Genomic DNA, 12,635 nt, shown 5'->3' on the forward strand with positions numbered 1-12,635 from the left:
AAGTTGGAGTAATTGAACTTACAGAATTCTCCTTCTGGAATTTTAAAGCAATGGCATGGCAAATATCAGCAAAGTCATCCTTATTGAGCTGAACAAGAAAAAAAAAGGTTACATGAAGGATTAATTAAAGGCACAAACAATCTGTATATACACACATTACGAGCAACATCAGCATGCACATGTAAGATAATCACAATACATATTAACAAATATTACCTTTACATCACGACTATCATCGAGCTCATCAAATATTAACTCAAATTCTTCCTTGGTGATCTTTGGTAAAGTCCTGAATAATACACAAAAATTGGAGCTCCATCATTCACATAATGTGCTAGGAAAGAATATTATACAAAGATAGGATGTCAGAAGACTAAAGTGAAAGATCAACTCATAGTGCTAGTTTCATAAGATATGCAATAGCAATTTACCAGTCACAAATAAAGAAAGATATCCCATTTCACTAAAACAGAAGTTGCAATGGCGAACTATCAGCAGCACTGATAGCAAAAGTGCAAGACAAACATCTGGTTTACAGGGACACCACAATTTGAAGCTCCAGCTAGTTACAGTATGTCATCGTTTAGGCATAGGAGCCTCTTTCCCCTAAACTAAAGAACTCATCTAGCCTCTAATGGGGGAAGACTTTCATAAAAGAATTAACCCATGATAGTTCAGGAGCCGTTTGCATGTAATGGAAAGATAGCCCACTAGCACTAGTTGTTATTCCATTAACCTGAATAGAAGCCAGCATAACTATTCAACGTTCCTAGCTCCACTTTATTGAAGCGTTGAAGCTTTGTCTTCCCATCATGGAAAGCTTGGATAAGCTAACTTATGTGTTTTAATTTCTAAACAAACATATTTCAAGTAAAAGCATGTCATTATAGTAAACTCACCCTTAAAAGTTTATGAGGAAATGATCAGATACTATAAAAAGGCAAACCATGAAAAACTGGAAAAGATTTGCATAAAATAATTCATTGTTCTTGTGTAAAATTATATGAAATTTCACAAATGCCAAAGCATTTCATCTTTTCTAAAATTATTATGACGCAACAAATAACTATAAGATAATTTGAAACTACAATGAACATAAGAGAATAAGGTTCTACCTGTATTTGTTCAACTCCTCAAAGAGCTTAATGCATTGATCTTTGTTAAGATATCCAGTACTCTGGGAAATGGAAACTCAAAACAGATTTAGAATTAATACTTTTTGTATTTACTTTTCTAAAGTATTTTTACATGTTTGATAGTGGATCAATAAACTAAAACATAAAAAATCACACTTACATGAGTATCTAAGAGATTAAAAGCTTTCTCCAACATTGCTCTTCTCATATGATCCATCTCGAAAACTTGTTTCACAAGCTATAAATAAAAACAAAAACAAAAAATACATATGTTCAAGAACTGTTATCAAATTATTATTTGTTTTAATATCCATTCTAGAGTTAAAAATTTTTTATTTATTCACGATTATATAGGTTAAAGAGTAAAAAGTTTGAGGGAAATGGCATAGAAAAATTTATCTCACTCTTGAAACTATCATAAACAACCATAAGGGCCAAGTTTGTAACGAAGTAAACCCCAAAAATAACAAATATAATGAAATACAGGCAATATCAACATGAAGCCCTTCAAAACCAACAAATTCCCAACTGTCATTTTTCTCTCTATTTTCAGTATTCCTTATCTCTTCTTTCTACTTCTACCTGTAAAAATATAAGTCAGACAGATGTGCTTCTTTTTTCAATTTCTAACATTACCCCGTCACTCAATGACATAAACACTTGATTATAATCTGCTGCATTTATAGCCTTTCCAGAAAAAAGTGAAGTCATAAATTATACTCAATAGTCTTGACAAGCATACGTTCAACAGATTAATTACCTTTCTCCAATATATACGGGACCCTTCATATGATATTAGGAAGAAAGTATGTATGATTAGCACCACAACAGTTAATCCCTGTATTATACAAAAAGGTTAAGAAAATACCAGGGACAGTTGAGAGATGAATGCTAGGTAGTAGTAAATGAGATTTAACATAGACTGGAAATGTAAGCTATTTCATGTAAGTTCTAATACATGTGAAGATACTACTTTAGTACAAAGTGAACATGACAATTATATAATCAAATAGTTACCTTTTGTTTTCAACATTAAAACAACTAAAAGGGATCTTCAGTAATTTCCCAATAAATATAGTGTCTGACTCTGAATTATCGGCACTTACCTCATAAATAAGACATTCTGCATTAGTTAGATATGGCAATTGTCCCAGAAAGAAATACTCTCTATCACTGCAAGATGGTTTGGTATAATTTTCACACCACAGAGGTCTCTGTAAACAAGTAAACCAAGACACGAACTTCCTTTAGTTTCATCTGCATTTGTCTTTGGCCTAAAAGCCTCACACACAATTAAAAAGACCTAAAGTTCAACAAGCTTCTAATTATCTCCAAGAAATTTAAGACTACCCAAGAAAAATAAGCAAGAGACCACATGATATTGCATTTAATGAAAAATGAAATAATATCTTGAAGAACTTTGAAAGATTGAAGAATCAAGAATTTGCATTATCATACAATACCCTGGGAGGAAAAACAAGGGTTCTTGTCACCAACCAGTTAGAAATGTTTAATATTTTCAAGTGGATAACTTGAGAAACAACACAAGTATATAAACTGCATAAGGCATTAAACATAGCGATAAATGGGTAACATTGTCTATATAAAAGAATTAATAGTAGCAGTATTTTTATCAAATATAAACCAATCAGTAAAACAATCAAAAGATCTCTATTGTTAATAGTAATTTGAACCCATTGGCAATAGTTAAGCCGAGAATCAAGCACCACCATTTTCAATATTTGAACCCATCATGTAGTAGATAATGCACCAAACCAAAGTAAGATGAAACAAAAAATCAAATCAGTAGAAAATAGAAACCTTATGATTTCTGTAGCTAATTTATGACTTCTAATGAATTCTACCAATTAGCTACAGAAGTTAGAAAGAATTGGTAGCAGATATCATCATGTATTTAGTTAGTAAATGAACAAAAATATAACAAAAAGGAATCTAAAGTCAGAAAGCAGAAGGCCATAAACTATAGAACAATAAAGGAGCACAAAAGCAACATGATATCTTTGGCAATCACTGTATCGCCATTTGCAGCTCCAAGATGTTGCAGAACTACCTCCTCAAGACGACCATCTCTATATGCATGCTGTAATCGAGACATAAAATGCAATTAGGCTGCTTCCAATTTTAAAAAAATGCCTTTTACTCACCAATCAAGCATCAATGTTAACATGGTTGTAAAAGCAGTACCTTTTCAACTATTTTGAGTTCAAAAAATTTGCATTCATGTACCAATTTCATGTAATAATGTCTCAAATCTAACTAACCTAAAAACAACCTAAAAATCCTATTTTAAACATTTCTCAGCTATTCAGAATCAAAACCTAATCTAATCCTATTTTAACAACCTAAAAATCCACTAATCAGAAAACAAATCTAACTAAACTAATTACTAAAATCAAACTAACTAAATAAAATTAATTGAACTCAACAGAAATTAAAAGAATTTTGAAATCAAAACCTGGTCTCTATGGTTCGAACAGGGGGAAAGAGAGAGGTGGAACCGCGGCTGACGGAGGAACCGCTTTTGGTAGCCACGGAGCTAGGGCTTGCGCAAAGGTAGCTGCGACATTGACTGGAGGAGATGATGGCTGTAGCGCTGAGAAGATATGCGAGCTTGAGGGGCGGTGGTGGTGGAGCTTGAGCTTGCTTTGTTCTGCGAACGAGAAAGAACGAGAGAGACAGGGGCTGTGTTCTACTGGTTCAATGTTTAAAAAAGAGGAGAAGAAGGAGAAGGTAGCTGCGATTGTTAGGGTGGCCGGTGGTGGCGCTGTGAGTGAGAAAAGGAGAAGAAGAAGCTCGTCGACAGAGAGGGGAATGCTAGGTTTAGCTCGTTTGATTTGGTGCTGTGAATGAATGGAGCTTGGGCAAAAATGATCATAAACAGAATATCAATATTTCCGACGGAAAATTTTAAATTACAGACAGATTTTCTGTCTATAATAATTTAATAAAATGCAGCAACTTTTTGTCCATTTAATTACAGATGGATTTTTCGTCGGTAATCATTTTCCATGAAAAATAATTAATTTTTCCGATAGAATTATCAATGGATTCTCTTTTCTATCTGTAATTTATGCTAATTCATTTTTTTTTGTTTCCGACAAAAAATTCCTCACAAATTCCGTCTGTATTTCTGTAGGATAAAATCCGTCAAAAATATCCGTCTATAATAACTAGTTTTCTAGTAGTGATATGGTTCTAATTTGAACATTTTATTTGTCAATTAGTTTGTCTTTTTAATGGGTGTATTTTTTTAATTTTCGATTTTAAGTGTGTGAGATTGGGTTGTTTAAACCAGTGTTTGTTACTTTGTTTTATTAGGCTAAAGTGCGTTTTTAATTTTTATTCAAATTGTTAAAGTTGAGTGTCATATTCTTACAGTTACAATTTCTATTTTGCTTCGAAATAAAATTCATCATTATTATTCACTATTGATGCGTTCCTATTTCTAATTTTTTTTCAATCCTGGATTACTTATTTTATTTTTCTTAATTCAACAAACTATTCCTATATATATATTAACTGAATCTAATTCAACAAACTTAGCTAATTCCTATTATTGGCTCAAAAAATTTATAATTATTAATTCATTAAACACATTTCCAGGCTAAGCTTGGGGGCTATGATCCGGCTGTTACCAATCCGACCTCATAACTCGGCATTATAGTCATTAATTCGGCTCCACACCTTATAACTCGGCGACGTACGTTATGATCAGACACAACGGACTACATTTTTTTAATAAAAACATCCGATCATACATTAAACTTTAATAACCACTCTTCAATACAGATGACTAGCAGCAAGCATAACCGACCTATCCTATCCCACCTATAAAGGTATGATATCTGACCCTTAAAGAACAAATTGAATTCTCAATACTGACTTAAGTTTCGGAGTGCCTTTGCAGGTACACTCCCCCCTTGTTTCTTGTTCACACTCTGCACGACTAGACGTTTCCCCAAGTGTAAAGTTCGGACTCTCTCAAAGCTCAAAGATCGGCACCGAAGATAACAACTCGGCGTCGACTCTCAGAAGTTGAGCTCCACTCCAGATATCCACACAGGAACAATTGGCGCCCACCGTGGGGCCGAGATCAGAATATAATTATTTCTTTATATCATCGGCCTTGACGTTCTCGCCTGAAGCCATGGCTGAGCAACTTCCACCCACGCCATCTGTACTCCTTCAGATGGTGACCGAGTTATGACAAGCCAACCAGCGCATGGCCGAAGAGAACCAAAGAATGGCAAATCAGATTGCTAATTTGAATAATACCCGAATCAAAAATAACAATGATCGGCAAGAACGAACAGAAGAAGCCGAGTATCAATCAGGGCCGACGCATGTCTCCGTAATAGCTCGGCAGGAAGAAGAGAAACCTGAGCACAATGAAGAAACTCGGCCAGAAGACGAGGATGATAACCTAGAAAACTCCCCTGGGCCATTCACGGCTAAAGTGATGAACTTCGTGTTGCCCAGGAGGTTCACTCTGCCAACCATCCTAACCCCCTATGATGAGCTAGGTGATCCGAAGAAATACATCAAAAAGTTCACCTCCATAATGATAGTAAACGGTACATCTGATAAAGTTTTATGTCGTTGTTTTTCATCTTACTTAGACGGTCCTGCACTTGATTGGTTTTGTTCTTTGCCTGCAGATTCTATTTCTCGTTTTCAAGACCTATCAACGCCTTTCGAAGAGTATTTTGCTGGATCAGCCATCTATCTACATGACTCCGATTACTTAAGCACAATCAAACAAGGCCTGTACGAAAGCCTTAGAGACTACATGATGTGCTTCACAAAGATAGCCATGAGTATACCTGATCTCCACCCCGAGGTGGAACTACACGCAATAAAAAGCGGACTCCGACCAGGGAAATTGCAGGAGACCATTGCCGTAGCCAAACCTAAAACCATGGACGAGTTTCGTGAAAAAGCAAAAGGTCAGATTGACATCGAAGAACTCCGACAAGCTCGGAAAACAGAGAGACCACAATACAGAGACGATGACAAAGCACGAGATAGCAAGAAAAACTTCAAACCAACTCCCCGATATGAATCTTATACTCAGTTCAACACCAAGAGTAACAACATCATCAAGGAGATCTTGAATTCGAAGTTGATCAAGCCACCAAGAAAAGCTGGTAGCTATCCAGATTCAAAAAGTGCGGACAGATCAAAATACTATTCTTTTCATCAAAAGCACATACACACTACTGATGAGTGTGTCATCGCCAAAGACTTTCTGGAGCGGTTAGCTCGGCAAGGTCATCTCGACAAGTATATCGGCGGCCACATACAACGACGCACACCTCTCCTTGGTGACCAAAGCTCCGCAACACAGCATGGCCGAGATAAAGACCGACTGAACACTGGTGCACGAAATTGTGATCTCAACTACGCCAACAACTTGGTACGCACAATCGTAATCTCAACTCTTTTTTACAACTCCGCACAACTAACCAGCAAGTGCACTGGGTCGTCCAAGTAATAAACCTTACGTGAGTAAAGGTCGATTGATAAACCACTATTTTATGGTTTATCTTATGCTTAATTGAGTGGTTTTTATCAACTCTTTACCCATTTATTCATACTAATCGCATGCTTTATGTTTTCCTTCCTGATTTTGTGCTATGATTGAAAACATGCTTATTTGGCCTTTATATTGCTAATATTAATCCTCTCTTATCACCATTAGATGCCTTGATATGTGTGTTAAGTATTTTCAGAGATTACAGGGCAGAAATGGCTTCGAGGATGGAAAGGAAGCATGCAAAAGTGGAAGGAATACAAGAAGTTGAAGGAACTGCAAAGCTGTCATCCTGACCCTCTTGCACTAAAACGGTCATAACTTGAGCTACAGAGGTCCAAACGACGCGATTTCAGTTGCGTTGGAAAGCTAACATCCGGAGCTTCGATTTGATATATAATATGCTATAGTTGACCTGATTCTAGGTGACGCGGTCGCGTGATCCATGCGGACGCGTTGCAGTGACAAAAAATCAGCGTGTTTGAATTCGCAACCAGCAAATTTTGGGCTGTTTCTAACCTAGTTTGCGACCCAGAAAACACAAATTAGAGGCTATAAAGTGGGGGAATGCATCCATTCATCAACAAGCTTTCATATTCACAATTTTAGAATTTAGATGTAGTTTTTAGAGAGAGAGAGGTTCTCTCCTCTCTCTTAGGATTAGGATTTAGGATTTCTCTTAGTTTTAGGAGTGACTCTCAATCCCAGGTTCAATGTTCTTCAATTTATATTTCTCTTCTACTTTTAGATACTCTAATACTTTTATTTTTTAATTACTTATGTTGCCCATTTGATTCATAAATCTTTCATGTTAGATTGGATTGCTTTTATTAATATAATTTGAGGTATTTCAGACTTATGATTGCTCTCTTTAATTTATTAATGCTCTTTGTTTATCCAAATTATTTTCATTCAAGTAGACTTTTTTCCCTTTTGGCTTTGGTTGAGTCATTGGAGACACTTGAGTTATCAAACTCATTGTTGATTGAAAATTGGATTTCTTCATTTCATTAATTCAAGTTCCAATAACTCTAGCCTTTCCCAAGGAAAGACTAGGACCTGAGAAATAAAAATTAATTCATCCACTTAACTTACCTTCATAGTTAAAGGTTAACAAAGTGGGAGAAAAATTCAATTCTTATTACAATTGATAAGAATAACCAGGATAGGACTTCCAGTTCTCATACCTTACCAAGAGTTTATTTTACAGTTATTTATTTATTTTTATTGCTTTGAAAATTTACCTGTGCCCATTGCCCAAACTCCAAAACCCCAATTTACAAACTCATAACCAATAATAAGAACATACCTCCCTGCAATTCCTAGAGAAGACGACCCGAGGTTTAAATACTCGGTTATCAATTTTAAAGGGGTTTGTTACTTGTGACAACCAAAACGTTTGTATGAAAGGACTTTTGAAGGTTTAGAAACTATACTTGCAACAAGGATTTATCTGCAATTTTCTAGACCACGCAAAAGTTCTCTCATCAAAATGGCGCCGTTGCTGGGAAATTGTAATCGTGTGCCTTATTATTGGTTATTGTAAATATTTTCTTTTACCTGTTTATTTGTTTTTATTTTTGTTTTTAATTTTTGCTTTTTCATAAATTAAGAGGTTATTGGTTTTTATTTAGTTATTAAAAATTTTTCAAAAAATTTTTTTTCTTGGTGTTCATCTTGATCTTCAAGTTGTTCTTCATGTTCATCTTGACCTTCAAGTTGTTCTTAATTGTTTTCTTCGTTTTGATCTAAAAATTTTTAAGTTTGGTGTCATTTTATTATTTTTCTCTTTCCTCATTAAATTCAAAAATTAAAAAATTTAAAACTCAAATTTCAAATTTCAAATTTCAATTTTCAAAATTCAAGTTTAAAAATTTAAAATTAAAATCTCAAATTTCAAAATCTAAAATTTCAAAATTTAAATTTCAAAATTTAAATCTTTTTCAAAAAAAATAATATCTTTTTCAAAATATTATCTTATCTTATTTCAAAATTTAAATTTCAAAAAATTTAAAATTCAAAATTTAAATTTTCAATTTCAAAATTTAATTTTCAAATTTCAAAATTTAAATTTCAATAACCTTTTAATTTCAATTTGTTTTTATTTTCAATTTTTATTTGCTATCATGAGTTCTCACCCCCATCGCTATGAGGCTGGTTACAATTATGTTGCAGGAAGAAGAAATTACAATGAGAACAGGCATCAAGGTTGGAACAATCAAAGATGGGAGAAGCCACAATGATTTGATAAACCCTCATGGCAACAACCACCTCCAATGGGCTATCAACAACCACCACCATATGCCTATAAACCCTCTCCTCAACATGACTTTGGACCACCATACTCACAAGCCCCTCATCACCAAATACCACCATATGATCCTAACCCTTATCCACCATACCAACCACCTTATGAGCCATATGAACCATATCAAGAACCACCACTTCCCTATGTACCATGTCCATATCCATCACCTCAAGACTTAACAGAGCGTTTCACGAAAACATGTGCAAAACTTCAAGCAACCCTTCGCCAACTGGATCAAGTGATAAATCAATTAGCTTCCCGACGTTCGGACACTCAAGGAACCCCATGGCTTCATGTGGACAATCTAATGAAGAACGTAGCATGAAGGAGATACTAGAAACTTCAGTGGACAGTACGGAGCATGACTTTGTACTGAAACAAGTGGAGAAAGCTGTAATTATTGAAGAGGAAGAAGTGGTTACAGACTCAGGAGATGCTAAACCTCCATGGGAAAGTCAGGTTATAGAACCTCCTTCCAAGGCGATTGAAATTGATGTTGAGGAGGGTGTACAACCTCCAAGGCATACCCTGGTTGAAGACTTAGAAGAGGTTGATCAAGAGATGGAGATTCAAGAAAAAGAGGCACAACCTCCCATGCCCTTGGTGAGCAATGCAGAAAAGATTAAATTGGAAGAAAGCTACCAAGAGGAAGAGGTTGAAATTGAAGAAGCTTGCAAAAAGGTGGGAGATGTCAAAGAAGAGCACAAGGAAGTGGAGCTTGCAAGTTCATTAGAAACACCTCTCCCAAGGCCATTACCGTCCAACACAACATTCAAGTGGGTAAAATTCTTATCCTTAACCTTTACCTTCCCACTTGAATATGGGCTACTGGAGACGGATGGTCAACTTAGAGCTCTTTGTGGCATAAAGAGTAAAAGGAAGATGGTCAGTGGTAAGAGTTGTCCTGCAAGGTTAATTATGGTTGGAAGCTTTAAGTTTAAACGCCAAGGTTGGTGTAGAGCTCAATTGAATGGGTCTAGGAAGCTGTTTGGTAGCTGCAGTGAGAATTCAAATTACTTATCACCCGGCTGGAAACATACAAATCCCAACAAAAATGGGTGTAAAAGCAAGATTTGGGATCCTGGAATCTGTTCTGACATCCAACGCCCAGGGAGCCTAAGAATCTGTTTGAAGCTGCTCAAAGGCTTTACGTGCCTAGTTTGGGATCCCGGAGGCCATTGGAATTACAAACATTGGTGGAGATTCCTGGATGAGTTCAAGCACAAGCCACCATAACAGGAAGCTCACCAAATGTCCAACTTAAGGACTTTAACTAAAAGTGCTAGGTGGGAGACAACCCACCATGGTATGATCGTTCCCTTTTCAGTTTTAATTTTATTTCGTTTTGTTTGTTTTTGAGTTTTATTTTATTTTATTTCATTGAACCTGGAATTACTCATAACATTCATATTAACACTGCATTCTGTATATTTTTTTTAAAAAAAGGAGAGCATGCACGCGACGCGGCAGCGTCATTGACGCGTCTGCGTCAGGTGGGAACATTGGCCTCCCACGCGACCGCGTCACCGACGCGGCCGCCTGACCTGAAAATCGACGTCAAAAGGGTGCATGGCCGAAAGATGAGCTGGAGTGATGCTGAACTGGCACTAGACGCACAGACCTTACCACGCGAACACGTGCCCCACGCATCCGCGTCATATCCCAATATTGGTCAACCACACGATCACGTTCCCCACGCGACCGCGTCACCCTAAAAATTGGCAATATGAGCTTCAAACAGAAAGTTATGCGACCGCGCGGCTGCCCTCGCGCTAATGGCACAGATCGATCCACGCGACCGCGTGGATGACGCGTCCGTGTCATTTCATAGAAGCGCTATCCGCACGACCGCGTCACTCACGCGTCCGCGTCACAAGCAGCGCACAGAATATCCAGATCAGCCAATTTTCTTATCTTTTCTTCTCTAATCCTAATTTTTCTATCTCTTCTTATTCTTTCTTCTTTCTTTCTTACTTTATTTCTTTCACTTCTCATTCCTTTTCACCTTCATTCTATTTTATTTAATTTAATTACATATTTTCATTCATTGCATATTTTTATTTTTATTTTACCATTGGTGTTCAAATATTCTTATTCAACTGTTATATCTTTTCTAGTATTATCTTAGTGCTTACGACTTGTTTTATTCTGATTGGGTAACATTATTTAAATCAATGCTAATCTTTTATGATACTTGTACTTCTTTTGCATTGATATGAACTTATACTATCTTGCATTACCCACATTCCCCTCTCCTTTGTTGCAAATTCTGCACCACTAGTATGCCATGGCTTCTATTGTTTTCTCACGTACATGTTGAAGCTTCCATGTAAATGAGACCCTTATCATTTGGCATTAACACCCATATTTTATTTATTTTCTATCTTTTGGGTTGCTTTTCTTCTTTTTCTCTTCTTTCAGGCTGGCCACCGAAGACGGAAAAAGAGAGAAACCTCTAAAAGGGGAGACAAACAAGTCCATCTGCACAATCCTTGAAGAAAAGCATCAGTTGGAACAACCCGTCCACCTGCACATCTCAGCATGCACCTAGGACGGTGCAATCTTTAAGTGTGGGGAGGTCGATACCGATCTCCATGGGTTAGTATTTTCTTATCAACACCAATATTTTATCTTTCTTGTTAGTTATTGCATTTGCATATTTGTTTAGTATATTTACATGCTTGCATATGATTGAGGCCATTGTTTGATTTTAGCTCACTTATCCCAAATAAGCCTACCCTTTAAATCACCCTTGTCAGCCACTTTGAGCCTTTTTAATCCCCATTTGTTCTGTATTTTACCACATCACTAGCCTTAAGCAGAAAAATAATTAAATATCCCAATTGAATCTTTGGTTAGCTTAAGATAGAGATTGTGCAACAATTAAGTATGGGAAAACTGTGGGAACTTGGGTTAATAAGAGAATGTATCATGTTTCTAATTTTGAATATTGGAAAATTTGGGTACCTACTCATGTAAAACAGAAAATTAAAAATTCCATATGCATTGATATGTTATTTTAGTTTTTATGTCTCTATAAAAAAAAGAGAAAAAGTGAAAAAATATATATAATATAAATAAATAAGGGGACAAAATTATCCAAATGTTAAGTTAATAAAAGATCAATGCATATGTGATAAAATTAAAGAAAAATTGATACATGAGTATGTAATGCAAAAGTGAAGACTATGGGTAGCTAGGCATGATTCTAGAGTTATATAGAGTATATGTATGTTAGGTGAAAGTTTAGGTTAATTAAAGATTCAATTTATAAAGCTCACTCAGCCATATACATATACCCTTACCCTTACCTTAGCCCCATTACAACCTTGAAAAGACATCATGATGTTTGCATTGGTACATTAAATTTTTGTTGATTGATTAGATGAAGAACAAAGTCTAGAAAGCATGACTAGAAAATAATAGAGTGATTAACCCTAGACACTTGAGAGATTAGAGTGATATACACTACCAGTAAGGGTTCAATGCTTGATTCTATTTTCCCTGCTTTCATGAGCTATCTTCTTACAAGTTTACTTGTCTTTTATTGTATAATTTGAATTAGTGAAATCTGAATTATTTTTGTTTTGGAGAACTTATTTACTTTTAACCAAGTAGGTAGAAACATCTTAGCATA

At 35.8% G+C, this 12,635-nt stretch overlaps 1 protein-coding gene and 1 long non-coding RNA gene across 2 annotated transcripts in view; one reads left to right on the forward strand and one right to left on the reverse strand.

Annotated features, from left to right (window-relative positions):
• On the reverse strand, positions 217–1,412 carry LOC110269778. The gene is made up of 3 exons (XR_002358535.1): positions 1,297–1,412; positions 1,116–1,177; positions 217–289 (listed from the first exon to the last, which is right to left on the reverse strand). It is a non-coding gene; the product is annotated as an uncharacterized LOC110269778 (long non-coding RNA).
• LOC107633494 overlaps positions 5,380–12,635 on the forward strand; it is a 32,532-nt gene continuing 25,276 nt past the window's right edge. Inside the window, exon 1 of the mRNA XM_016337112.1 lies at positions 5,380–6,535. Coding sequence (XP_016192598.1) covers positions 5,380–6,535 — 1,156 coding nt within the window. The remainder of the gene's footprint in view (positions 6,536–12,635) is intronic.

Source organism: Arachis ipaensis, chromosome B03 (genome assembly GCF_000816755.2).
Source record: "Arachis ipaensis cultivar K30076 chromosome B03, Araip1.1, whole genome shotgun sequence".
NCBI lineage: Eukaryota > Viridiplantae > Streptophyta > Magnoliopsida > Fabales > Fabaceae > Arachis > Arachis ipaensis.